General features: G+C 30.9%; 1 protein-coding gene across 5 annotated transcripts in view; it reads left to right on the forward strand.

Annotated features, from left to right (window-relative positions):
* The first annotated feature begins 3,302 nt into the window (after positions 1 to 3,302).
* LOC143235844 (uncharacterized) overlaps positions 3,303 to 24,940 on the forward strand; it is a 37,460-nt gene continuing 15,822 nt past the window's right edge. Inside the window, exons 1-9 of one of the 5 annotated variants that reach the window (XM_076474081.1) lie at positions 3,550 to 3,603; positions 6,108 to 6,476; positions 6,636 to 6,771; positions 7,769 to 7,863; positions 11,367 to 11,482; positions 12,847 to 12,920; positions 14,712 to 14,782; positions 19,940 to 20,033; positions 23,776 to 23,991. In XM_076474081.1, the coding sequence (XP_076330196.1) occupies positions 6,678 to 6,771; positions 7,769 to 7,863; positions 11,367 to 11,482; positions 12,847 to 12,920; positions 14,712 to 14,782; positions 19,940 to 20,033; positions 23,776 to 23,991 (760 nt within the window). In that variant the 5' untranslated portion in view covers positions 3,550 to 3,603; positions 6,108 to 6,476; positions 6,636 to 6,677. Of the gene's footprint in view, positions 3,399 to 3,465; positions 3,604 to 3,764; positions 3,787 to 3,966; positions 3,986 to 6,107; positions 6,477 to 6,635; positions 6,772 to 7,768; positions 7,864 to 11,366; positions 11,483 to 12,846; positions 12,921 to 14,711; positions 14,783 to 19,939; positions 20,034 to 23,775; positions 23,992 to 24,940 lie in introns of those variants that run through there. The other 4 variants (XM_076474082.1, XM_076474080.1, XM_076474083.1 and 1 more) reach the window with 4 other exon arrangements.

A 24,940-nucleotide genomic window follows, 5' to 3' on the forward strand; every position in this document is an offset into this window, starting at 1 on the left:
GTGTATATCAAAGCTACTTGTGAAACTGTGAAATACTTGAAACAACTTTGTTTCGGAAATACAAATTTTTAAAATAAATGGATATAAAACTACAATACTGATCACTGTAGTTAAGCCAGCCTAACACGTGTTTTATTGACCAGATATCACTCACGTACATTAATATATTTCGGTTAAAACATGAAAGAGATGACCAGGTTTATACCAGTATACGCATAACGTTAATTAAACTATACTCCAAATTTTAATAACTTAAAGTGTGTCAAAGCACCACTTTAAACAGTGGAACTTCCTGTTGCAACAAAAACTTTCTATAATATATAAGTCGGGTCAAAGTTAACTTTTATTCACGAGACTTAATACATCCGTGTAAATTTATATTTATACAAATGTATAGTTTGTGGTAGAGGTAGAACAAACTGAGGGAGAAGGGTGAATCTTAGTTCATGTTATCATCAAACATATGTTTTCTTACATTTTTGTTTGCCCGGCATGGCCAAGCGTGTCAAGGCGTTATTAAAACATTGTTAATGAATGAAGCCATATCTCATGTTTCATAATAACTCTGGAACGTTGTTGTTTCATAAAAACCTTTATTTCTTTATCGAATTATTTGATACGTTGTTCTTACAGAACAGAACTTATTCTGTGTGTCACGTTAACGACCTCTTTGAAGCCATGTTCCTATAGAACGGAACCTTATTTCGTGTATCACGTCAACAAATTTTTTGAAACACTGTTCCTGTAGAACGGAACGTTATTTCCTGTTTTATATTGACGAACTCTTTGAAATGTTTTTTCCTGAACGTAATCTTATTTCGTGTATCACGTTAACAATTTTTTTTTAAACGCTATTCTTATAGAATGGAGCCTTATTTCGTTTCTCACGTTAACAAACTTTTTGAAACGTTGTTTTTATTGAACGGAAAAGTACGACCAGTTTAAGAAATGCTATTCATATGGATACCACAATATTTCAACCAGATAGAACAACAATAACGATACTGTAAGTACTTGCCGTAAATACTGATAATGTTTAGTATTACACATGCAAAAAAAAAGAATAAATGACTGGGTCAAAGGTCCTAACATTCAGACATAGCTATCTCTAATTGTGAATTGCTGACTAGAGGAAGAGCAACCAGTTAGAAACAGACACTGATTACACATATATTCTAAGCCGAATAGACTATCACTTTTATTACCTAGGACTTACTAAGTTGAAACTGGACAAGCTCAGCCACATTCATCCCGAACACGTGTAATACAACGTCTTAATCGATTAGAAAAAAAACAAAACAACACACAAGTAATATAGCTATTGTCATGAATACCAATAATGAGATTTAATATCGTAGAAGAAAAATACGACTAGTTCAGTAGTGTCCTGAATTTAAGAATCTATCCTTGGGTTTTAGCATTATAAGACCGTAGATTGACTGCTTCTCTGCTGGAAATCAATCACAATTGTGTAGAAAGACTTTCACAACTATGTTGTTGTTTGTAGTTAAGCACAAAGTTGCACAAAGGGTTATTTGTCTTCTACCCCACAAAAATATCGAAACCATATTTCAAGCACTACAAGTCCGTAGACATACCGCGATGCCACTGAGGGGCTCACAACTATGAACTACCTCATTCATTCGGCCTCGCATAGTCTGTTGGTTAGTGTGTTCGATTCGTAATGTACGAATCGCGCATTCGAATAACCGGTACCGAACATGCTCGCCCTTTCAGCCATGGGGCGTTATAATGTAATGGCCAGTTTCATTGTTCATGGATAAAAAGAGTAGCGCAAGAATTGGCAATGGGCGATGTTGACTAGCTGCTTTTTTTCTAGTCTATTACTGTTAAATAAGAGAAGGATAGCAAAATAGCTCTGTAGTAGCTTTGTGAGAAATTAAAAATAAACTGAACAAATCATATCCAACTATGGAATATGAAGTATAATTATATTAAATTATAATTATATCATATTATATTTTGATCTCGTTTCAAACAGATATAACGTATTTGTGGAAGTGTTCGACTGGGTCAGCCATAAGTATGCAGACTTAGAATGTTAAGGTCCGGAGTTCGATGCTTTTCGGTGAAAAGGGTGCAGATAGCCCATTGTGTGACTTGCTTTGCGCTTAAAAGAAACTATAAGGAAATCGGTCTAGCATTCGAAGCGTCGAGGAATGATTTGTTACAACTACTATTCTCCAGCAACTCGAAATGTGATTAGAGTTAGCATAGGATATTATTAATACTAAGATCCAGGAATGTATATAGTTAATTGACTTATATCAACTGCACTATAAAACTTATTACTAGGTTGGAAGAAAAAAAGGCTGTTAATGCAATAAGTTTTGCTGGTACAATTAACATCAGTTTATAATCTGAAAAACAGAAGTATTACTGGGTTAAGTACTTGATATCAGTTTTACTGCATTAGGTAAGTCGGTCGTAATAAGATTGAGAATGGTAAAACTAAGATAGGTCACCCAAATAGCCTTGTTGTGCAACTGTAGATTAAAACTGTGAGAGTTTTTAAAATGTGAGAATAGGAAGAGTACAGAAGTATAAGAGCAAAAACCAACGCCCAGCTGGTAGAGTTCACAGAAGAAGTTGTTAGCACAAGACATACAAACGTTCATAACAATTTATAATATGTTTTACGCCAAAATGTTGACAAAAAAAGAATAGATTTTGAATACGCTTTTTTTTTTTTTTTTTAATTTCGTGCAAAGCTACATGAGCCGTCCCTAATTTAGCAGTATAAGACTAGAGAGAAGGCAGCTAGTGATCACCATTCACCCCCAACTTTGGGCTACTTTTTTACCAATGAATAGTGGGATTGACCGTAACATTATAACACCCCGACGGCTGAAAGGACAAGCATGTTTGGTGTGATGGGCATTCGAACGCGCGACCCTCGTATTACGAGTAGAACGCCTTAACCCACCTAGCCATGCCAGGTCTTTTAAGTTATCAGAAACAAAAAATTGTGTGAATACTGTTGAATATATATGTGATTATTTGATTTGAATGCTATTTACATTAAGAATATGCTACAACAACAGTTGTTAGAATGTGAACGGCTTTTCCGAATAAATGAAGTCAGAAGACATTATTATCAGACTTATATTTTTAACATTGCATTATTTTATCTCGTTCCTCAGTGGACTTATGCTTTTGCGGCAACGGGCTGCAAACCGTAAATCATCTGATTCATAGTCTGAGAGCGATAACTATTAAGCCATGTAAAATTTCAATCATGTTATAAAGTTATGAAAGCTTGTTGTGTGGGTTATGTTGGAAACATGTAGATAAAAATTATCTCTACGGTCTAGTGATAAGAATTATGACAGTTAAATTTGGTTATACAATATGAGAAAACTACGAGGAAGTAAATTGTGTGTATTTCACGTGCATTTTTAACTTATTGGTGTTGTTATTCAAATCTCTTTCATAAAATTTCCACAGTATTCACTAATATAATTTAAGTTCCTTTGATTTGGTTTTTTTCTTTCGGTTTAGTATTTCGCAGTACCCTGGATTTTACTATTTAGATTGAGATTTTATCATCGGAATTAGAAAACTTAAAATTTTGATTTTATGGTGAGTTAACATTTGGGACATTATAAATAGTTGCAAAAAATTAAATTAAATTATTTTTTTCGTAAGTATAAATGGTTAGTTTTGGGGTTTTAGTAACGAATTTAAATTCCAAAAGTAAACTCAAATGTTTGGGTGAATATGGCTAGGCCTAATCACTGAGTAATGTAGCAAACGAGTCTACTGGTACTAGAAGTGTACTATTACTAATAACGATAAATAGTAATACTAGGAATAGTTATTTAGTACCTATACTAACAACATAAGATATTGAAGAATCTATAATTGATTTATGTTGGAAAAAATCATTTAAGTAGTAATTTGAAAGTTGAAACTTTCTAAGTTCAGACGATCAATGTCTTTATAATTTATTACCACCATAAATGTACGTTTTTGAGTTTGTAGATTACAAATTAGGAATTCATATTTGCATGAGTAACTTAAATCTGCATTTTATACCATTTGAGCATTTCTTGAGTATTTTGACACCCAAATTGCATTTTTCAGGGGCTCTGACAACTATAATTGTAATTCTTTGTTTACTGAATTGTAAAACTATAAGGCATAAAACCATAACAAAATAAACTTCTGCAGTTATCTGTATATTAAGTATTATATTTTATTCAGTTGATAAGTTTACATTGCCAGAGGAATTCTTTTATAGTTTCTAATGACTGCAGTAAAAGCGATGTAATAAGTCAAGTTAATAAGTGTAACCTGGCAATGATATGTTTGTGGTGTTAAAAACAAAACCTGGGGAACTTATTAATTTATGATTAATGGGAGTTTTTAGTAATATATTTTATAACATTAAGCAAATAATGTTAAAAAGTATTAGTTTGATTTTTAACTTCAGAAATCATTTGCAAATAAATCCCTAACTTTAAAATGGGTTAGAGGTTTTGTTGCATACTTAAAAGTAAAGATAAATATACTAAAAGTAAAATAGCTGAGGTAAATATAATGTGACAAAAGTTTCCAAAGGATAGGAAAATTAAGCAATACATAAATTGTGTATTCATAAAAATTGAAGAGATTCAAATAGAAAGTTTCAACACAAAATATTATGTTCGGTACATTTCAGGACTGTTGGTGTTAAAACATCTGTACACAATTTTTATTGATCGAGATATAAACATAAAGCAACTTACAATTAAGACATTATCATAAATTTTAAGTATTTATCAAATAAAAGTTTATCAAAGGTGATTTTAAGCTATTAATGAAATAATTATACTTATTATAAGACAATAGTATTAGGCCTGTTATACTAATTGTTACTCGTATATATTATTATTAGTAATGCATTATGACAAATTATCAACATGTTTTATCAGCTTAGATGTAAACATGCTCTCACCGTAATAGCAGTGAAGTGAATATGTTCTGTTTTTGTCTACAATTTTCCATATATTCAATAGTTTTTGTTTTTTAACAAAAATAGTGATTTAGAATGTATCATATGAAGGTATAATTATTCTTCCTGCCTTGCCATTAAAACCACTAGTAGGTGACACAACTGTGTTTCTTGTGTATTTTTCTACAAAACATTTGTAATCTCTACACTTTTTTTTTTTAATAATGCATTAAGTTTTTGTGTTTAACATTTGATGACAAAGTTAGGTCACAAGATCATTTCCTTTCATTAATGCTTTTAAAACATCAACCTTTTATTACCAACCACACAAAAGCATGCCAGGCATCAGAAGTTGTACCAATTAGATGACTGTAGAATTGTATTGTGATTGGTTGTGGTAGATAACAGTGGATTGATCAATTGACATTTCTAAAAAGTAGGGTTAAGCCTTAAAATGAATAAAGATAATTAACCAAGTAGTGGAAACAATGGGCTAGGCTGATGTTATCTCAGCCAGTTTCATACTAAGTTCTTGAGGGGCCTGGGACAATTGTTTGAGGGAGAAGACACTTAGAACTGAACTTCATAAATAGTGCCAAATTTTATTTATTTATGAATTGCATTTTTGAGCAATGGGTACTTGGAGATGTTAACTATATATATAGAGGGCCACTGGCTATTAGTAATATTTGATCTCTGTAGAAGTGTTCCTTGCTTTAGTTTCAAATGTATGGTAGAAAATCACTTTAGCTTGTTATTTTTACTGGGTAAAACAGAAGATATTTTATTATTTTTCTTTTTCTTTCTTGACATCTGTATGGCTTTCTTTTGTAAGGGATAACATAGAACCATTTGGTCTATTTCGACCATCTCATTTCTACCAACACAACACATTCTAGCATCGAGATTAATATATTTATTAAACTTTATAATATTAGTAAAGTACATCTTACTTTAAAATGTAACAAAAGTCTGTATGTGGATGATTAGTTTTTTTTATGTAGATATGATTATGATTTCATGTGCACTATAGTTTGAGTAGCTGTAATGTAAAGTTAAATTGCTTGTGTCATAGTTTATAAATGTTGTGTATATTAAAAGTAGATATAAGTAACGTCATACTAAGTGTACTTTTTGTTGTTGTTTTCAGAGCATTTTTGAGGATTTATCAGACTAGTGGCAAGACAAGATATTAGTTATATGCATTTGTGTCAGTAAGTGTGATAAATCCCCAAAATTGCTTTGAAAACGTATATCACTTATTCGAATACACCACCATTCACAGTTTGTCCCTGAAGAAGAGAGGTCTGACATTGTGAAGGTCATCTGGTCTTCCTGGAAGTGTTTAGTACATCTTTTTAGCACACTGTTGTGTGCTCCATATCTAGTACAATATGGCCCATTATATATCACTTATTTGATTACACCACCATTCAAAGTTTTCTCCTTTAAAAGAAAGGTCTACCTTCTGGAAGTGCTCTGGTTATAGGGCTTTTATCATTTTGTATTAAAACTTTAGGTAGTTGTATCCATATTCTATATTATTGGTTACTAAGAATTTAAAAACTAATGTGTTTGGGGAAGTATTAAAAATATACATATATTCATCTGCATATAGGTCTATTAAGTGTTTTGTTTTTGTATGAATTTTATTTTTTAATATATGGTATTTTTTAAGGTTTTGAATCAGAGGTCAAGTTTTTTTTAAAAATCTGTCGTCATGCCCACACTGATTGAAAGACCAAAAATGAGCCTAGCCATGTGGGCTGCATTGAAAAGTCATATTATGAGACAGAGAGAAAAGAAAAAACAAGGTAAGTTTAAAATTTCTCAAACAAATCTTTGTTTTCATGTCAAAATATCAGTTGTTTAAATGAAATATGTAGTTTCTGTTAATCCACTGACAGGTAGTTCGCATGAGAGAGTGATGCATTTAAATAAGTTGTAATACACAGAGAAAGCTACAAGTCAAATGACGTTCTGATATGGTAAACTACATTAAATATTTGTTATGAGTGAGTTAATCCAAAAAAAAAAAAGTAGTATATGAGAAGTGAAAAAACATTTAAGACGTTTAAATTGCTGTGTGTAATAAATATACCAAATGGAAGTGATAGAAGAACATGAGAGGAGTAACATTTATTGAAACTAATAAGACAGTTAATCCTTTTAACTAGACTGTAACATATCAGTCAGACAAATAAAGTTAGGAAGTAGTATATGAAAATTCCAAGTTATTTTATGAAGAACCCTTTTCTTATTGAAATTAATAATAACCAAGATGTAAATTATTGGAATTGCCTCTGTTTTTTCTATTTGAAGAAAGATATTTCAGCTAGTAGTTTACAAAAGTAACCCAAGATTATTTGAGGTGGGTTGTAGTAGATTATTAACAAGGGTGTAGTGCTTTCTATAATATTCAAGAAAAATGAAATGTACCTTTACCAATAGATACTGTCCTCAGTGACTGAACAGTAAGTTTGAAGGTTTATAATTAAAAAACTGGGTTTCAGTGCCTATGGTAGATACAATACAGACAACCCAATGTGTTGTATTTTTCTTAACAAAAGGTTAAGCAAACAAACCAATAAATAGCTGTTTATATACTTAAGCATTGAATACACGCAACTGTTAATGGTATTATTAAAATGTTTTGTAGCAAGAGGTATCAGAAATAATGAACCTTTGAGCTAATAGTGACTCATTGGCCACCTATTATGAGCTAAGGATCTGTTGGGTTCTGACATACTGTGAGTTTGCTTTATGATAATTATCAGTGATAAGACTTGAATTTGTGTTTGTCTTTTACAGAGCAAGAAGCAGATGCTGCAATAGAAAGATTAAGAAGAGAACAAGAAATGAAACAAAAACAGAATGCTATGACTTTAGAAGAAATAAAAGATCAGGTTAGTTAGAGATAACTTGTTGGTAAAAATGGCTACCTCCTTTAGAGTTTTCATTTACTTAATAATTTAAGGACAGCTGCTTATGATTTGTTTGCTGATGAGTATTATTACACGACTCTGATAAACTGTGAACCAAATAGGGTAACCATTTGACTGTGCTTTTACGTGACGTACAAATCTTTTGAGCAAAATTATTTCTTCTAACCCTTTACACAAATTCTTTGCAAGGACTGGCTGGTAGCACATTATGTGATATGAAACATTAAATGTTGACTTGAGAGCTGGGCAGTAAATTGCATCATTGTTGTTTTGTTGTCAAAACCATTGCCATTTATATGTGATATAGCAGAACTTTGCAGATAGCAGTTTATTGCAGCCCATCAAAAAAACTTATTCATTTAGGCCTAATTAAAAATAACTTGTTCAAAACCTGTAAAATAAATGTGGGCCTTTCTTATGGTTTAAGATTTCAGTTACTTACAGCTGAAGAGCTGTAGAATTATTTAGGCAGAATAACTTTGGAAACAATTTTTGGTGTGCAATTAAAACACACTGATTCATTCAGGCCTAATTTATAAACAACATAAATCTTGCCAGAATTCTTTGCAGATTTTAAGTTAAGGTTAGATGGTGTTTACTTCATGTGTTTATTAGTATGATAACATGATGATGGCTGGTATTGGTATTAACACTTTTATTGATAAAGAGAGAGCAACGAACAGGTTTTCTGCATCAGTTTAAATGTATCTAAGAATGGCTGGTATTGGTATTAACACTTTTATTGATAAAGAGAGAACAATCTTCCTAGGTCATTTTCAGGTTAAGCATTGAACACAAATAACTTTTAATGGTATCACTAAAATATTTTGTTACAAAGGGTATCAGAAATAATGAACCTTTGGGCTGAAAGTGACTCATTGGCTATCTATTACGTGCTAAAGATCTGTTGGGTTCTGACATTCTGTGAGTTTGCTTTTTGTCCTTAATCTGAAGATGATCTAGGAAGATGAAAATGTTGTTCTCTCTCTATTAATAAAAGTGTCAATACCCACACCAGTCATCCTTAGATACATTTATATTTCAAGTGGGTTTCTCATCATCAAGAATCAGTTGAAACATTTTTAGTAAGAAGTCAGAGAAAGAAGTAATTTGCATAAGATCAGATGCTTTTATTATACTGTTCTGGACTTTTGGGGATAGTCAATGATTTTTTTTTTCTTTCTCAGCAACCACACACTTCTGTTTTGGATAGTCTCATATCCTAGTTATTTCAGTTTTTACTGTATACTTTTAACCATCTGAGGTAATCTGCTGTGTGATCCATGCATATTATTTAGTTGCACAGTTAATTGCTAAATATTGAGTTTGCTGGGTGTCTTGAAGCTGCATTCTTGGAAGAGACTTTCTTCTTAAACTGTTTTTAACTGTTTAGTTATTGGTTAGTTGTTGTCTTTTTGATTAGATAATCTGCCTGTATTTTAGTTGAATGTGACAGTATTTTGAGTCAGTTTTAGTTCCTTCTTGCCTACATACATTATCAACAGAATATCCATTATGCTAATGTTCTCAGTCTCTAGAGTTTTGGCTCCATCAGTTGCTTTTGAAAAGCTTTTTAAGCCAGTTCCCAGCCAACCTGTTGTTAAGGTTTGGCTTGTTTCATAGATAAAAGCTCTAGTTCCATTGAATCAGGTACTGAGTTAGGTAGGTTCCTTCATTATTCTATTTGACTTGTCTCCTCATTTCTATTCTCTCAAACTGGAAACATTCTTTCAATTTTTTTCTTTGTATTGTATTCTAATTTTGCAAGGTCATCTAAGTGTAGAGTTTAAAATGGAATGTCATATATACATTTGTATGTTTTTTTTTAATTACCCAAACTTTCCTGCATGTTTGTTTTGTTTTTTTGTGCATTCCTTTCTCTCTGATAGTATTACAAATGTTATCCTCTCCAGTAATAGTGTACTGCTGTTCACTGAATGCAGTGTACTACACATACAATCTTTCACGATTATCATCTTGTACACTGAAGCTCATGACATCTTGCATAAAACCTGTGTGGAGTGTGGCAAACTTCCCCATGGGTAGTGAACACTTGACTACAAACTTACACCTTTCATTGTGTGTTTGTGAGCTCAGTTGGTTGATACACTTTGGGTTATACCATGATCCATACCCTAATGGAATGCTCTTCCTAAGCAATAAACTGTATATCGGGGACAGAAATTGGAAGCATGTGATTGGCCAAGCAACAATATCAGACTGTGACACTCATTTGAAGGTTGCTGTAAAATAACTGATTCTAAAGTAAGAGAAGGACAGTAGATGTAATTTATGTAAGCAATAAGCACATTTGCCTGAAGCTTGAATGTTACTACTGCTCTGTAAGACACAAATCCTTGCTTGTGTTTTGCATGGAAAAATGCACATAACTTACACTTGAAAGTGACATTGAACACACAGTAGAAAGTTAGTGTAACAGACAGTACATCATGCAGTATGCCTAGTTTAATTAACCTACCATGTGCTAGGTTAGCTTAGTTGTAAATATGAATGCTTTACTTCAGTTTCTTGGTTTTTCATAGTTTTTTTATTACCACTTTAGTTTTAAACATTTTTGTAATTTAACCTATTCCTCATAACATTAGCTTTCCAAATTATACCAAATTTACAAAACCACAAATATCAACAGAACAAATTCTAGGCTAACAAATCTTTCTGTTTTCACTGATGTTTAACAATAAGTAAACTGACAGGTACTAGGATGGGAAATGTCTACTTATGTAAAGACTGATTGTCACCTCATTCATGATTTTCTCGTTGATGTTTTGTTTTTACCTCTGAAAAGTGTAATCCTCAACTTCTGCTATTTTTGACAGAAAGTTTTAGTATCTTCATGCCATACTTTTGTGTCAAATGCTGTTGCTATCAGATTCTCTTTAGAAGAAGATATCCAAAGGTGTGTTTACACACACCTCCAAATAATATTTTTTTATGCTTACTAACTGGATATATTTTGTAATTTGATCTGTAATCTTTCATGGTTTCTCAAGTCTGTGCTTAATCAGTGTTTAGTAGTTTTATCAATTTCATATTCTTTCTTTCTACTGTTTCAAGGCTATTTTCTCATCTGTTTGTTTCCTGGATTATATGGACCCTGTCTTTTATGCACTATGTTGTATGTTGTATCAAGCTATAAACAAGTTTAAGGCAGATGAGTAGCTTCTTACAGTTAACTGTTTTGTCTGTCATACTGGGTGTGACTTAAGTATAAATCCTCTATTGTGAAATTGTATGTTTCTTTTTACTTTATTAGGTAGATGTTTTGAATCCTGGAAAAGATAGAGATGAGATGGCCTGTGATATTATATCCTGATATGTTTAATGACACTGCAAATGTTTCACGTTATTAACATCACATATCAGTTATGTATCAGTTAGTTTCTTCTCATAGGTTTCCAGTTTTATCTACTTATTTTTCATCCTGGTTATAAACTTTTATGTAGGTTGCAAAGCTGAGCCATAAATTGATTCAACTGAAAGATGAAAAACATCAGCTTTTTCTCCAACTGAAAAAAGTTTTGAATGAAGATGAAACAAGAAGAAAAGTTCAGGAAGCTAAGTATGTTTACATGTTTTATTTTTACTATAATTTTAATGTTAAATGGTTGTAATGTAAATAAATCTGCCAGAAAGCTTAGTTGTTTTGTTTGTAATATGTCATTTCTTATGTTGGGGATTTAGTTCATCTACAGTTCCAGTTTCATGGAAATAAATAAACCAAATATTACTATGTGATAAAGTCACACAACTCTTACCATTTCATCTTCTGGACATTTTTAACTTTGCAGTGAATCAGTTGTGTTTTGACTCTGTAGTATAGTTCAGTATCATTAGCAGTTAGTAACAAAAGTTTTGTTACTGTATGATTATTTATAACAGTATGTGCTGATAAATGCCTTTTTATTAATCTTGTGTATTGGTTTGTAGTAGGTGATGAAATATTGAAATTAAGGATCAACCATAACAGGTCTTATTTTATCCTGAAGATCTTTGATGATGATAATTCTGTCAAAATATTTTTTCTATCTCAAAACTCTTCTGCTTATAATATCAGTTGGACAAGTGTGAATCTTCGTTAATTTTATGTATTTTGTGAATAATACGTATAGGCCAATGAAAAAAATAACATTTGTTTGCACGAAAATAAGAAAATGCGAAGAATTCATCATAATGTGTTTTATTTTGCTTTAGCTTCAACCTTAAGTTTGATTTGAGATTAGGATATTATCCAACATACTTACATATGCTACACTATTTATTGTTACAATATCTAATAAAATATTATTGTTGTTTGTGCTTGACAACTTGTTAGTGTTGACTACAATTTAGATGAATCCAGCCTTCCTGACTAATAGTCTTCCAAAGGGATTATTGGTTAAACCTTAATAATTAAAACAAAATGTATAGAAATGTATATCAGTCAAATAAAATTGTCTTTCTTTTTCAACATCATCTTGAATTTTGTAGTGGAGCTCTTGGTGGCATATTTTTGGTGTATTGGTTAGTCAAATTGCAATTTGATTAATGGTGTTTTGGCACTGCTTAGGTTTGCCAAACTAACCAAGTTATAATGTGTGAAGTATTGTGTTCCAAGATGAATGAAGAGAAATTAACTTGAGGTGAGAAGGGTATATAAATTTTCAGAAGTTTATTTTATAATGACTAAATAGCCAACATTTGGAAGAAGGAGTAAAAATCATGTAATTTGATATTTGAATGATATTTGAACTGAAAACTCTGAACGTCTTCTAGAAAATGGTCTGAATCTACCCTGGCATGTTCTTTTGAAAAACATCAGCCTATAGAATGCACTCTCTCCTGGCACTGTTCTTTGTATGCATGTTGTGTTATTTAGAGATTAGTGCTGCTTAGTTTTTTTTTGAAAATACTAGGATGACTGTTATTTATTTTTTATCTTTCTAGTGACTTAGCAGCTATGGCTCATGGTTTCCAACAACAAGCAATTCCTTTTGGTCCATCTCCTGTTTATTTATCAGGTAAAGTTAGAATAGTATGCTTTATTTAACTTTAATAAGAGTTTGAAAGTTATTTTGCAAAATACCATGAATAACAAAAAATCAGGTAAAATCTGAACATACATAGAAAACATTAAAATCTGTGTTAGGAGTAAATAGAATGTGATCATTGTGACCTGACAAAGGCTTTTGTGATAAAACATTAACCACACCTATTTCCTCAATATAGCAATTTCTTTTGTGTATGAAGAATGTCTTGAAGGGTTGCTTTCAGGGAGAGGTTTTTAGCATTAATAATCACTGGAAATTGGTAGTATCCATACTAATTAATATCTTCTACTATTCTTTTTCAACTTTTACATTTCCTTGTAAGTCCAATAAACTTACCTTCAGCAGATGTGAATTAATCTGTTATGCCATAGAACTAAGGCATATGCACTTAGCAACAAAAAATTATTAACCATAGTACTAATGATGCCACCTTTCTGTTAGTTTCCTTTAAAAGATGAAGAAAAATGGATTTGTTAAATATGATTAAATCGGTGTCAGCTGGAATAAAAATGATATGGAAACAAGAAGTAAGTAATAAGTCAGATTTGATGGGTTTATTCAGTCAAATTCATCCATAAGAGAAAAAAGATCACTAATGTATCAGTATAATTGACAAAGATGATTATGAAAAAAGAATGAAATAAGAGTTTGTAAGTGTTTAATTTTTTGTAGTTTAGGTTACCAAGTAGAATGTACAGATTTTATTATGTGTAGGCTAAAGAACACAGGCAATTATTCTTCTCAGAGTTGCCACAGAAGACTTGTATAGAGTAAAAATATTGGCAAGTTCAAAAATTATAAAACCAAGCACTAGTATTGAAGTCTTCTGTTTTTTTATTTACATAGCAGATTGTTTTTCGTATACGATCTTATACATGTCATAGTACTTTTTTAACATGATTATCAACTTAAAAATAATCTTATCAAAATTTGTATTTGAATGTCTTTTCTCTGCTGTAATGATGAAGTTTAAAAATTCTCTGTTGGAACTTTCTCTTTTTTTGTATTCTAATTTAGGAACTGAAGCAATATAAGGTTTCTTACAATGTTTTGAAATGCTCAGTTGAAATTTCAATATTTAAATAATTTACATTTATTTAATAAGTCAGCATGCATTAATATTTAATAACACCTCTACCCCCTAAAAATGGTGACAACACAGTGACAATTCTGCTATTTATTACACTTGTTCATAACATTTGTTTGTGGGCCAAGTTAAGTATTATTAAAGCAAAGGATCCAATAATAGTTGCCTTGACTGTTTCAAAGTGTGAAAGAATTATATTCTTTCCTGAGACATATTCAGGAACATCATTAGTTAAATACAGGATGGATCATAACAAACCTCTCAGTAAAGATCCTGATTTTCTTTTTTCATGTGATTTTTTGTTTGTTTAATAAGAACTTTTGTGTTACACATGCATTGAAAATGGTATTGGACACTTTGGTCAGTTGTAATGGTAGACTGGCTCAGTTATCATACAAACCATGAAAGGAAAATTCTAGTTTTGTTTCTTTATGTTGAGAGAAGGAGGGTCATCATATCTCATTCCTGTATGGTTATAAGTTGTTATAATCAATGACATGTGCATTTGTAAAATTTTGGGAAGAATTTCTGCTGTTTCTAAACTTTAATTCATTATGTTTTCAAGAGTTTATTTTACAAAACTCCATAACATTAACTTAAGTCATATCCACTATTGTGATTTAAAATTTATATTTAACATTTCTCCTTCCTGTTTTTTCCTTTTTTATTAACAGGAGCAATAAATGCTCGTTCAGCTAATAGTATGTACAAGGTTACTGCTCCTCCACAAAATGTGATACCTCAGGTGAGAGTTTTTATTTTCTACCATTTCTTAGTTTATATAATTTAAACAATGGGTGGTTGCCTGATTTAAATTTTTAAAATCTTCTCTTACTTCACCAAAGGACGAAATAGGTTGTAAGCTATCTTGTCCTTTGGTGAAGTATTGTCTCATTTTATAATGAGATATTATTAAGTTTATGACCAAAGGTATCATTAAGTGCAAGGGTATCCAGTTAATGAATCAGTGTATTCTAATCATAACTAAGACAATATATTAACTATTCATTGCTTGTAATTTTTTGTTTCTGATATATTTAGTAGCTTATAATGTTATTGGAACACTTTTGTACTGATGTGATATGCAAAGTTGAGTCAAAATCTTGGTAGATTAATTCTGCTGTTCTGTTTTGATCCGTAATTTTATATTCTCAGTTTAATGAGCTCACACGAGATTTCACTCAGGCAATTTTTATAGTTGTTTCATCTAGTGATCTGTTAACTAAATGTGATGAACAGTAAAAGGTGTACAAACAAACCTTGTGGAATTATGTATGCTTCAGTTAAGTCTGATAAACATCTTGTGTGTAGATTGAAAACACTCTACCTGTAAATGACTTTTGTAATTTTCACTTTTAAAGAATCTGGAATAATTGATAACTATGTAGTAATACAGAAAGTGTGGGATTTATACACACACACACACACACACACACACACACATATAGACACTGATCTGTACTGTAAACTAAAAACAAATGAAAAGCAATAATTATTTCATTGATTAAATGTAAAACATACTCAGAAAGTTATGTTTATTATCACCACATATGAAACCTAACTTTTCATTTTGTCAAAAGTAATGTGGCTGATAATGGTATATGTAAAAAAAAATTCATGTAACACCATTTTGGCCTGATTATGGGACAGTCATGATTATAAGGTGATCTCCATTTATAGAAACCATGGAAGAGATCAAGTGTAACAACTTTCTTTTTTATGTCAGCAAATTCAGTACTGTAACAGGACAGCCTGTAGATGGATTTGTTGTAAGAATTAGCAACAACATTGAGCAAACATCTGGCATGCATGCATAGATGGATGCTATCTGGACATTCAGTAATGAGGCATGCTAGAGTAGGGCGAGGGAACCTGTGGTTGGTCACAATCATAAGGTTATTACAAATTTTACAACCTAATTATTAATCAAAAAACATCACCTTATAATTTGGCCAGTATGGTATGTTTTGAAATAAGTAATGTTGTATTCTGCTCTGAGGACAGGACTACTCACTTTAGATGTACTTAGCATGTCATTTGTTTTTTCACCTAGTTAGTTAATGAGAGAAATAAGGGCATTTATCACAGTTATCTATAGGTCCTTGTTGTATCTTGATTTTTAAAGCTAACCAGTCATAAGGTTTATAAAGTAGGCTTAGACATAGTGACTGTGATACACCTGTGTTTATTGGTAAAAAGCTTTTGTTGCATTGGTTACTGGATATAGCTCAGGTTTATAAATTATGCACAGTTTGCAAACACAGTACATCTTTTTTATTTCACTTACAAGTTAACAATGAAAAAAAAACATCACAACTTAGTAATATCTTTAGCTGTTTTTGACAAAGGGATTTTAATCTGCATATAAATGTTTTTCTATTTTGTTTCTCACTCATTTCAGATGCATTTGATGTGTGGTTTGTTTTTCCATCATATTAATTTATGGCAGCATTAAAGGCATTTATCACTTACAGCTTGACATGATCTTGTACATCTATTGAACCTAACCATCATACATCTTTGCATTTGTGTGTGTGTGTGTGTGTGTGTGTATATATATATATATTTAATTATATACCTGCTAAAAATATTTTCTAAACAGGATAATAGAATGTTTTGTCCACTAAGTACATCCAAAATTGTCAGATTTCACTTCTTCAGCCAATGGAAGTGATTATATTATGTGTTAGTGTTACATTAACCTATAAGTTTTGTTACAGATAGTATTTGATCAATCACAGTAATAAAATGCATTATTGATAAAGGTATTTAAAACTCGGAGCATTTTTCAGTTTTCAGAATTTGAGAGATCAAGAGACCCTCCACAAAGTGGTTTTGTGGTTTGATGTCACACAAAATATTTGATTCAAAAATGACTAGTTTTCATTTTGTTATTTTTTCATTAGGTAACATGAAAGAACATTTTTCTGTGGCATGACAAGTGATAAATATTTAGTATTTTAAACTACAGATCTATATATTATTTTTATTCTTAAATTCTGTTAAATTCTTATTTGTATTATATCAATTCAAGGTTATCATTAGTAAGAACAATCTATAAATAAAACTTCCAGATTTATTTAATGATAGAAATAAGATATCAACAAAAAAAAAAAGAAAGTATAGGTTGATAAATTGGTAAAGTTTTCTCAAAGGTCACTAGATATGAGTTTATTCACTATAAAGATCTGCAAGACAAAAATAAAATTAATTCTATGCAAACCAGCAATTGATAATGAAACCAATTTTAGTCTGAAATGAAATTTTAAATAAGTGCACATTAAAACTCCTTGTACATTTTACAAGCAAAAATGATATTGAAAATTGTAATTGTAAGATTAAAATTGATTTAGATTTAACAAGGAAAATAGATATCCCTTTACTTTAAAGGATTTGTTTGTTTGTTTTGAATTTCACACAAAGCAACGTGAGGGTTATCTGCACAAGCTGTCCTTAATTTAGCAGTATTAGACAAGAGGGAAGGCAGCTAGTTATCATTACCTGCTTCAAACTCTCAGGCTACTCTTTTGCCGTTGAATAGTGGGATTAACTGTCACATTGTAACACCCTCACAACTGAAAGGGAGAGTATATTTAGCATGATGGGGAGTCAAACCCACTACCATAAGATTATGAGTTGGGTGCCTTAACCACCTGGCCATACCGGGCCATATTGTAAAGGAAATATACATCTGGTATGTTCATATGAGAAAATTTTTGTGCATCCCTAAAATATTTAGTGAGTCAAAGTTGAAAGTAGTCTTTTGTGTTTCTGAATTTACATACCATTTTAGACTTCTAAAATATGTTTACATTTAAACGAATTTATCTCTGGAGGAACTCTCAATTTTTAAACTACCATGTAATAGAAAACAAAATTAAAATTATATATGTAAAAATGGCTCGTTTGGGTTGAGAAAATATTTTTTACCTAGAGGAGTGAACAACATTTTTACCTTCTTCGGTCATCGTCAGGTTCACAAAGAAAGAAAGAGGTAACTGACCGTTTGCTGACCACATGTTTGAAGGGGGTTGTGTAACTGAGTGTAGGAATGTAGAGGGCATGCTCAGGTGTTTGAATATATAATTTTATATATTTTTTTATTATTTTTTTAAATATAGGTATAAAGGTATTCCTTTGTATTAGTTTATTTTGGGCTTGAGTTGTACAAGTAAGGCTTCTTTAATTTTGAGTTTGTTTATGTTTGTTTCTATATTTAGTAGTTGGGTGTTTTCTATGGTTATGTTGTGTTTATTTGATCTGCAGTATTCGAAAACGTGTGAAGGTGACTTCTGTTCTTTGAATCTGGTTTCCATTTTTCTACTTGTTTCTCCAATATAGAAGTTGTGGCAGTTATCACATTGTATTTTATAAATAATGTTGGTGTGGTGTTTGATAGTGTAGGTTTTACATTAATTTTATCTGGTGAGCATGGTTTTATGGCTGTGTTTATTTGATTTCTTATTTTCTTCTGGCTTAAGCATGGGCAACCCAGTATTACCAGTTCTAGCCAATATTTTTATGACACAAGTTGAAACACAAGCAGTTAACCCAGCATTACATCCCCACTATACTTGTACAGATATGTAGATGACACAATTGCAGGATTCACATCTACAGAACACACACTTAATTGTTTCAATCACATTGACTCTATACATCACAACATTAACTTCACATATGAACAAGCAATCAAATATCATTTCTTAACCTCAAAATTACAAGAACCGATACACAAGTTAAAACAGAAATCCACCAAAAAATCACCCATACTGGATTATACATTCCTCGGGACTCAGCACATGAAACAAAACAAAAACTCAACATACTAGGAAACCTAATAAACACAGCCATAAAACTATGTTCACCAGACAAAATTAATGATTAATTAGACAAAATAAAAGAATATTTCATCAACATCAATAAGTTTCCTCCACAAACCGTAGAAAACATATGCACACACCTAGACAAAAAGCAAAATCAACTAACAAAAGTTAATGTTAGTTAACTCACAAATAAAAAAATCACGAAACCATATACTGCTGTATACCATATATTCCTGACATCAGCAAACAAATAACCAACATTTGGCAAAAACTAGTAACAAAATATGAGATTTTAGTTAACACCAAATTTATTCAAAAACCAGGCACAAAACTAAGGTCTATACTATGTAAAACCTACACTATCAAACACCACACCAACATTATTTATAAAATACAATGTGATAACTGCCACAACTTCTATATTGGAGAAACAAGTAGAAAAATGGAAACCAGATTCAAAGAACAGAAGTCACCTTCACACGTTTTCGAATACTGCAGATCAAATAAACACAACATAACCATAGAAAACACCCAAATACTAAATATAGAAACAAACATAAACAAATGCAAAATTAAAGAAACCTTACTTATACAATAACTCAAGCCCAAAATAAACCAATACAAAGGAACACCTTTATACCTATATTAAAAAATATATATATATAAAATTATATATTCAAACATCTGAGCATGCCCTCTACATTCCTACACTAAGTTACACAACACCCTTCAAATATGTGGTCAACTACCAGTCAGTTACCTCTTTCTTTCTTTGTGAACCTGACAATGAACAAAGAAGGTCGAAACATTGTTCGCTTCTCTACAAAAAAAAAATTTTCTCAACCCAAACGAGCCTTTTTTACACATATATTTTTCTCTACAAGTGGGTTTTCTCGACATAAGTGAAAATGAAAATTATACAGGGAAAGCACAATATTATTTCCTTGTAGTAGAACTTTGAAATTTAAAAGAGTGGTCTCATTTGTATTTAGTTCAGGACTTTTGTTTTTATGTATAGTTGTTTGTTTTTTTTAAACCTGTGGATAATCGTAATTCTTCTTGTATAAATTTCCCAGAGTGCCATGAAACGTCCTCGAAGTCCATCTCCTCCACCCACAGGCTACCAACAGAATTACAACTACAAAGTTCAGGTTACAAGTTATGGACAAAGTAAGAAAAGTATATTTGAATAAGGTGTATTTATTACCAGGTTTGTTAGTGGTTTCACTCTGAAGTAATCAGTTTTCTCTGATTGGAGATAAATGTTAATGCCTGTATCCTTTGTTATTAGTCAGCAGTTAACTTTTCTATTACAATTGGATTGATTCCACCCATCCCATATTCTCCAAGGTAAACATAAAGCAGTCATACTAGAACCTTTTAAAATGTACACATATCTTCATGAAACATTGCAACTTATCAGTTAATATTATAAAGACATTTGTACACAGTGTCAAATTTTTGAATGAAGTTTAATGTTTTTTAATCAATTATTTGATAGTGCATTTTTATTATTGAATGTTAACAATCCAACATGTGCATTAATTTTGATTTTAAGAGTAAAAATACTTTTATGCATCAGAAAATTGTCAAATTTCACATACCTTCCTAATATGATCCAGATACTTACCAAACACTTCTTTTAAGAACAACTATATATTACCTGTGATTTTCACTACTGTATATATGTATGGATTTGGCTCATTCAACTGGCCTCATAACCACCATAAAAAAATATAGTTTTGTTCTATAATTACTAAAAATTAAAAATTTATTCCACAAATATTTAGTCATATTTGAGCTTAAGCCTCATAACATTATACATAAATATATGTACACACAAAATTTTATTTTTTTATTGATCTTTCAGCTACATCTTAATAATGTAGAAATTCAGAGACAAGACGCACGTTCACGTTCATATCCAATAGTGTAAAATTGGTCTTTACAAAGTAACCTCTGTTGGCTGTGTTCTAACAGACCATTGTTTTGTAAAATAAAGTCACATTTTAAGTATAATACATATATACATTATTACTATTTATAGATAGATAAGTTATTAAATTTTAGTTATTTTCCTTAATACATACAACAGTAAATAAAGAATTATTAAAATACATATCTCTTCTAGTTATGAACTTTGTACTCATTTTCTGCTTGCTATCAAATTTCATACATGAGGAATGTAAAACAAAATTATTTTTTAAGACTTTATATATGCATTTTGATGTAACAAAAATCACAAATTACTGTATCAATACCATAAACTTCCACTATAAGTTATCAGGCTTAGTAACTAAGCTGTATTTGGGTAAAAAAAAGTTTTTTTGAGCTCAGTAATATCATATTTTACCACTTGGATTCTACCATAAAGAAGAAAGGTTTCCTGTGTAAATACGTTGCAGAGACTCATAAAACCACTTGAAGTCATTTTGATTGGTTATTCACACATCATATATAGAAGTAGGTGTACATAAGCATTTTCAAAAGTAGGAAGATATGGATGAGGCCACTGTGTTTGATTTAATAAATGCAGTGATGTCTCGGCAAATAGAAAAGACAGGAGATTCTAACTTTATGTTCTAGCTTGCAAATATCAATTATTTGTGTTTCTACTCTATAAGAAATCATACACTTTGTGTTCAGACATCACAAATGTCTAATTTGAACCAATGCTGCATTCATCTTATCACATGTCACACAAAATTTGATATAAGCAAAAGTACCCATTGACAGTGATGGGAAAAGTTTAAGTTGGTCTATCAATTTAAATTACTTCATTGACTTCATAAAAGCTCTTAGCATTTTGTCATGCTAAGAGCCACTCAACAATAACATGTTAAATAATCTACATTTGTATTCTTTAAGTTAGATCACATGTGAATATAAAATATGAATGATACTGTGATTAATTCCTAACAATCTAGTATAGAATATGCTTGCTTGCAAAATAAAATTTGATATTGACATTATTTATGTCATTTTCCCATTATTTCAAAAGTGAAAGTTGAGGTTTAACTTCATGTACAGCTTTTCAACTGGGAAGCAGATGAATGCTTGGATGGACATCATAGTTTGCAATACATATAAGATTAATAAATGCTTGGCTGGAATATTTTGTAAGATGTGTTATTTTTAATTTTTTAAATTCTAGAATATATTGTTTATTTGTGTTTCTTGAAATTTTTCAAGAGACGTCTTGACACTGCAAAATAAATTAAAATGCACCTCAATTGTGGTTGACTAATTTCCTGTCTTCTGAGCCCATTATTATTGTATTTGTTGATTATTATAATTTACTTGTTGTTCAGTTGTGATAGAAAACAATGCAGATGATGACAAACATACTTTTTTGCCTTATATATATATATATATGAATTATTTGTGTGTTGTCTACATTAAGAAGCAAGATAAGATATAGAATTGGTGCTGTGCAATTAAGATTTGTAAAAAGAAAAGTGATGTTGGTGTGGTTAGAACTGTAATTTGAAACTTGAAGCTTTTTATCAAAACTAAACCATGTTTCTGAAATCCTATTGGAAGTCTTGATCATGACTAAAGTTTAATGTGGGAACAAAACATTTGAAGAAGAAGTGATAAGGGTAAAGTATCTTTTTATGTTTGCAAGAAAGATGGACTTACACCACTAGAAACCTGGTTTTGATGCATGTGGTGGGCAGAGCACAGATAGCCCATTGTGCATGTTTAACTAATAAGGAACTAAAACTTCTATTTTATTGTACTTTTCAAGAATTATTCTTTGATAATACCACCTAATGACATCAGAAATGTTAGATAAATAATATATCATAAAATTATTCCTTACGTCAGACTCGTAAAATTGACTATAAATGATGGTTAATCTAAAAGATTCATAAACCAGAGAATAACTTGAACTAGTAATCTTATTATCCATATGAAGAAGTATTTGAATTTCAAGTATGTGGTTGAAAGACTAGTCATGTGTACAAGTATCTCATTAAAAGTGATGTGTTAGCTATAAATTTGAGTGAAATATAAAACAAACCATATAAAAGAAGTAACAGTCAGTGTATAATGTGATGTAAAATGAAACATCCAGTATGATGCTACTCTATCAAAGCTACACATTTTAAAATCCATAAAACACCCAGTATGATGCTACTCTATCAAAACTAGACATTTTAAAATCCATAAAACACCCAGTATTATGCTACTCTATCAAAGCTAAACATTTTAAAATCCACAATTTTTGTACTCTTTTCATTTAATTTTTTCCTGAGATTTCAAAAGCTTGAGAAGTCTGAAAGTGGTATAATAATAATAATATTGTTATTATTTTTACCTTGTGATTTGAATTCAGCATAGATTGTTATTATACAATGCTTCATCTGTGTTATTTGGAAACACAATATTGCATTTAACATTATTTTTGTATCCTTCCTGTTTTTTGTGTGTCTTTACCCATATTCTATTTCCATGATTGTCTGCAGTATTCAGTTGGTTTAAGTGGGTGTATAGAATTTTCATACATATTAATGTCATACATTGAATGAAAACTGTATTGCTATAACATTATCATTTGAATAGTTATTTAAAATTTCCATTGAGATCAGTTTAGGGCTGCAATTTGAACAATTTAGTTTTGTATATTTAAGAAAGATTTTGGAAATAAAATAACTTATTTTAGATTCTTTACAATTAGGAAATATTAGATTTAGTGGAAAAATCAGGTTTTATAGGGGCAAAGTGTAGTGGGTCGTTTATGTGTTGAAATAGAAATGAACATTGTAAACTAGTATCATTTTGCACTGTTGGTTGGAACAACTAATTTGGAAGTCATAAATAATAATTACAGTAAAAATTGATTTGTGTGTTTCTAAAATTGCTGCTTGAATATCTAAAAATGATATTCCCATCTTTGTTATTTTAGAACCCTCCACCTTTCATGGAAATCAAGGTCCTACTTTCTTTACTCATCCACCTTCTGCCACACCTCCATCTGGTGGCCCACCAAGCCAGGCAACCCCAACTCCATACCCTGGTTTTGGCACACCTCATCCTACAGGACAGTACCCACAGGAACAAGGTGGTAGCACAAAACATCTTCCTCCACAAGGATACCATTTACCCCATCTTCAACAACAGGGTGATTTCCTTGTTCATTAGATTTGAAACATTTTGCTTAATAAATTATGTATATCATTTCCTAGTTTCTACTGTATATTCAATAGAATTTGAAACTTTCACCATACTTCATACAAGATTCACAACTGCTGTTTGTGTGGTCTGCATAAACAACCATCAGGTGACCACACAATCACTTTCTATACCTCTCTGCCCTAAAACAAAACATTTTTGTCAGTAATGGTATCACTTGGATTAAAATCTGTTTATCGAAGCTGAGAGAAGCACGTTGAAATAGAATATTTTATGTTTATCTACCTGTATGTAATGATGTTTGTAGTGGCATAATGACAGTCTATATTATTTATATCTGAAACTTGGAGTATAATATTGAAAGATCTTTTGGTTATGTTATTTAGATGAATGCTCAGATTTATCATATACATTTTGTTACAATGTCTTTGCATGGAAATGCTGCAAAAAATTTATTTACTAGTACTGTATAAGAGCAAAGGAAACAAAATCTGAGATATATTGATCTCTGTGTCAATAACTTTTGTTAATGAATATAAAAAATATCGATTATGTTGAAAACTTCACAATATGATAAATTAGAGTGCAGAGGAACTGGTATGGTATCACACCCACATGTTAAATGGATAAAATTTCTTTCTCAGTATTCTTCAGTAAATTAGGTTCAAACTTAAGTTGTATTCATAACTGAATGTTATTAACTTAAAGCAGTCAAGTACACTAAATCATTAAAATAACACAAAAGTAAATAACTGAACCCAGACACAATGAAACTTCAATGAGTTTAAAAACATTGAGGATTTAGCTATTGTAACTTTGCTGTTATTTTTATAGCAATTTTTATGATAAAACAATAAAAGTACACAAATCTACGGTGATATGAAATCAGATTCAATGGATAGTCCAATCATTATAGGCAAATATGTAGTTGCAGCTGT

This window comes from Tachypleus tridentatus, chromosome 12, assembly GCF_004210375.1.
Source record: "Tachypleus tridentatus isolate NWPU-2018 chromosome 12, ASM421037v1, whole genome shotgun sequence".
Lineage (NCBI taxonomy): Eukaryota > Metazoa > Arthropoda > Merostomata > Xiphosura > Limulidae > Tachypleus > Tachypleus tridentatus.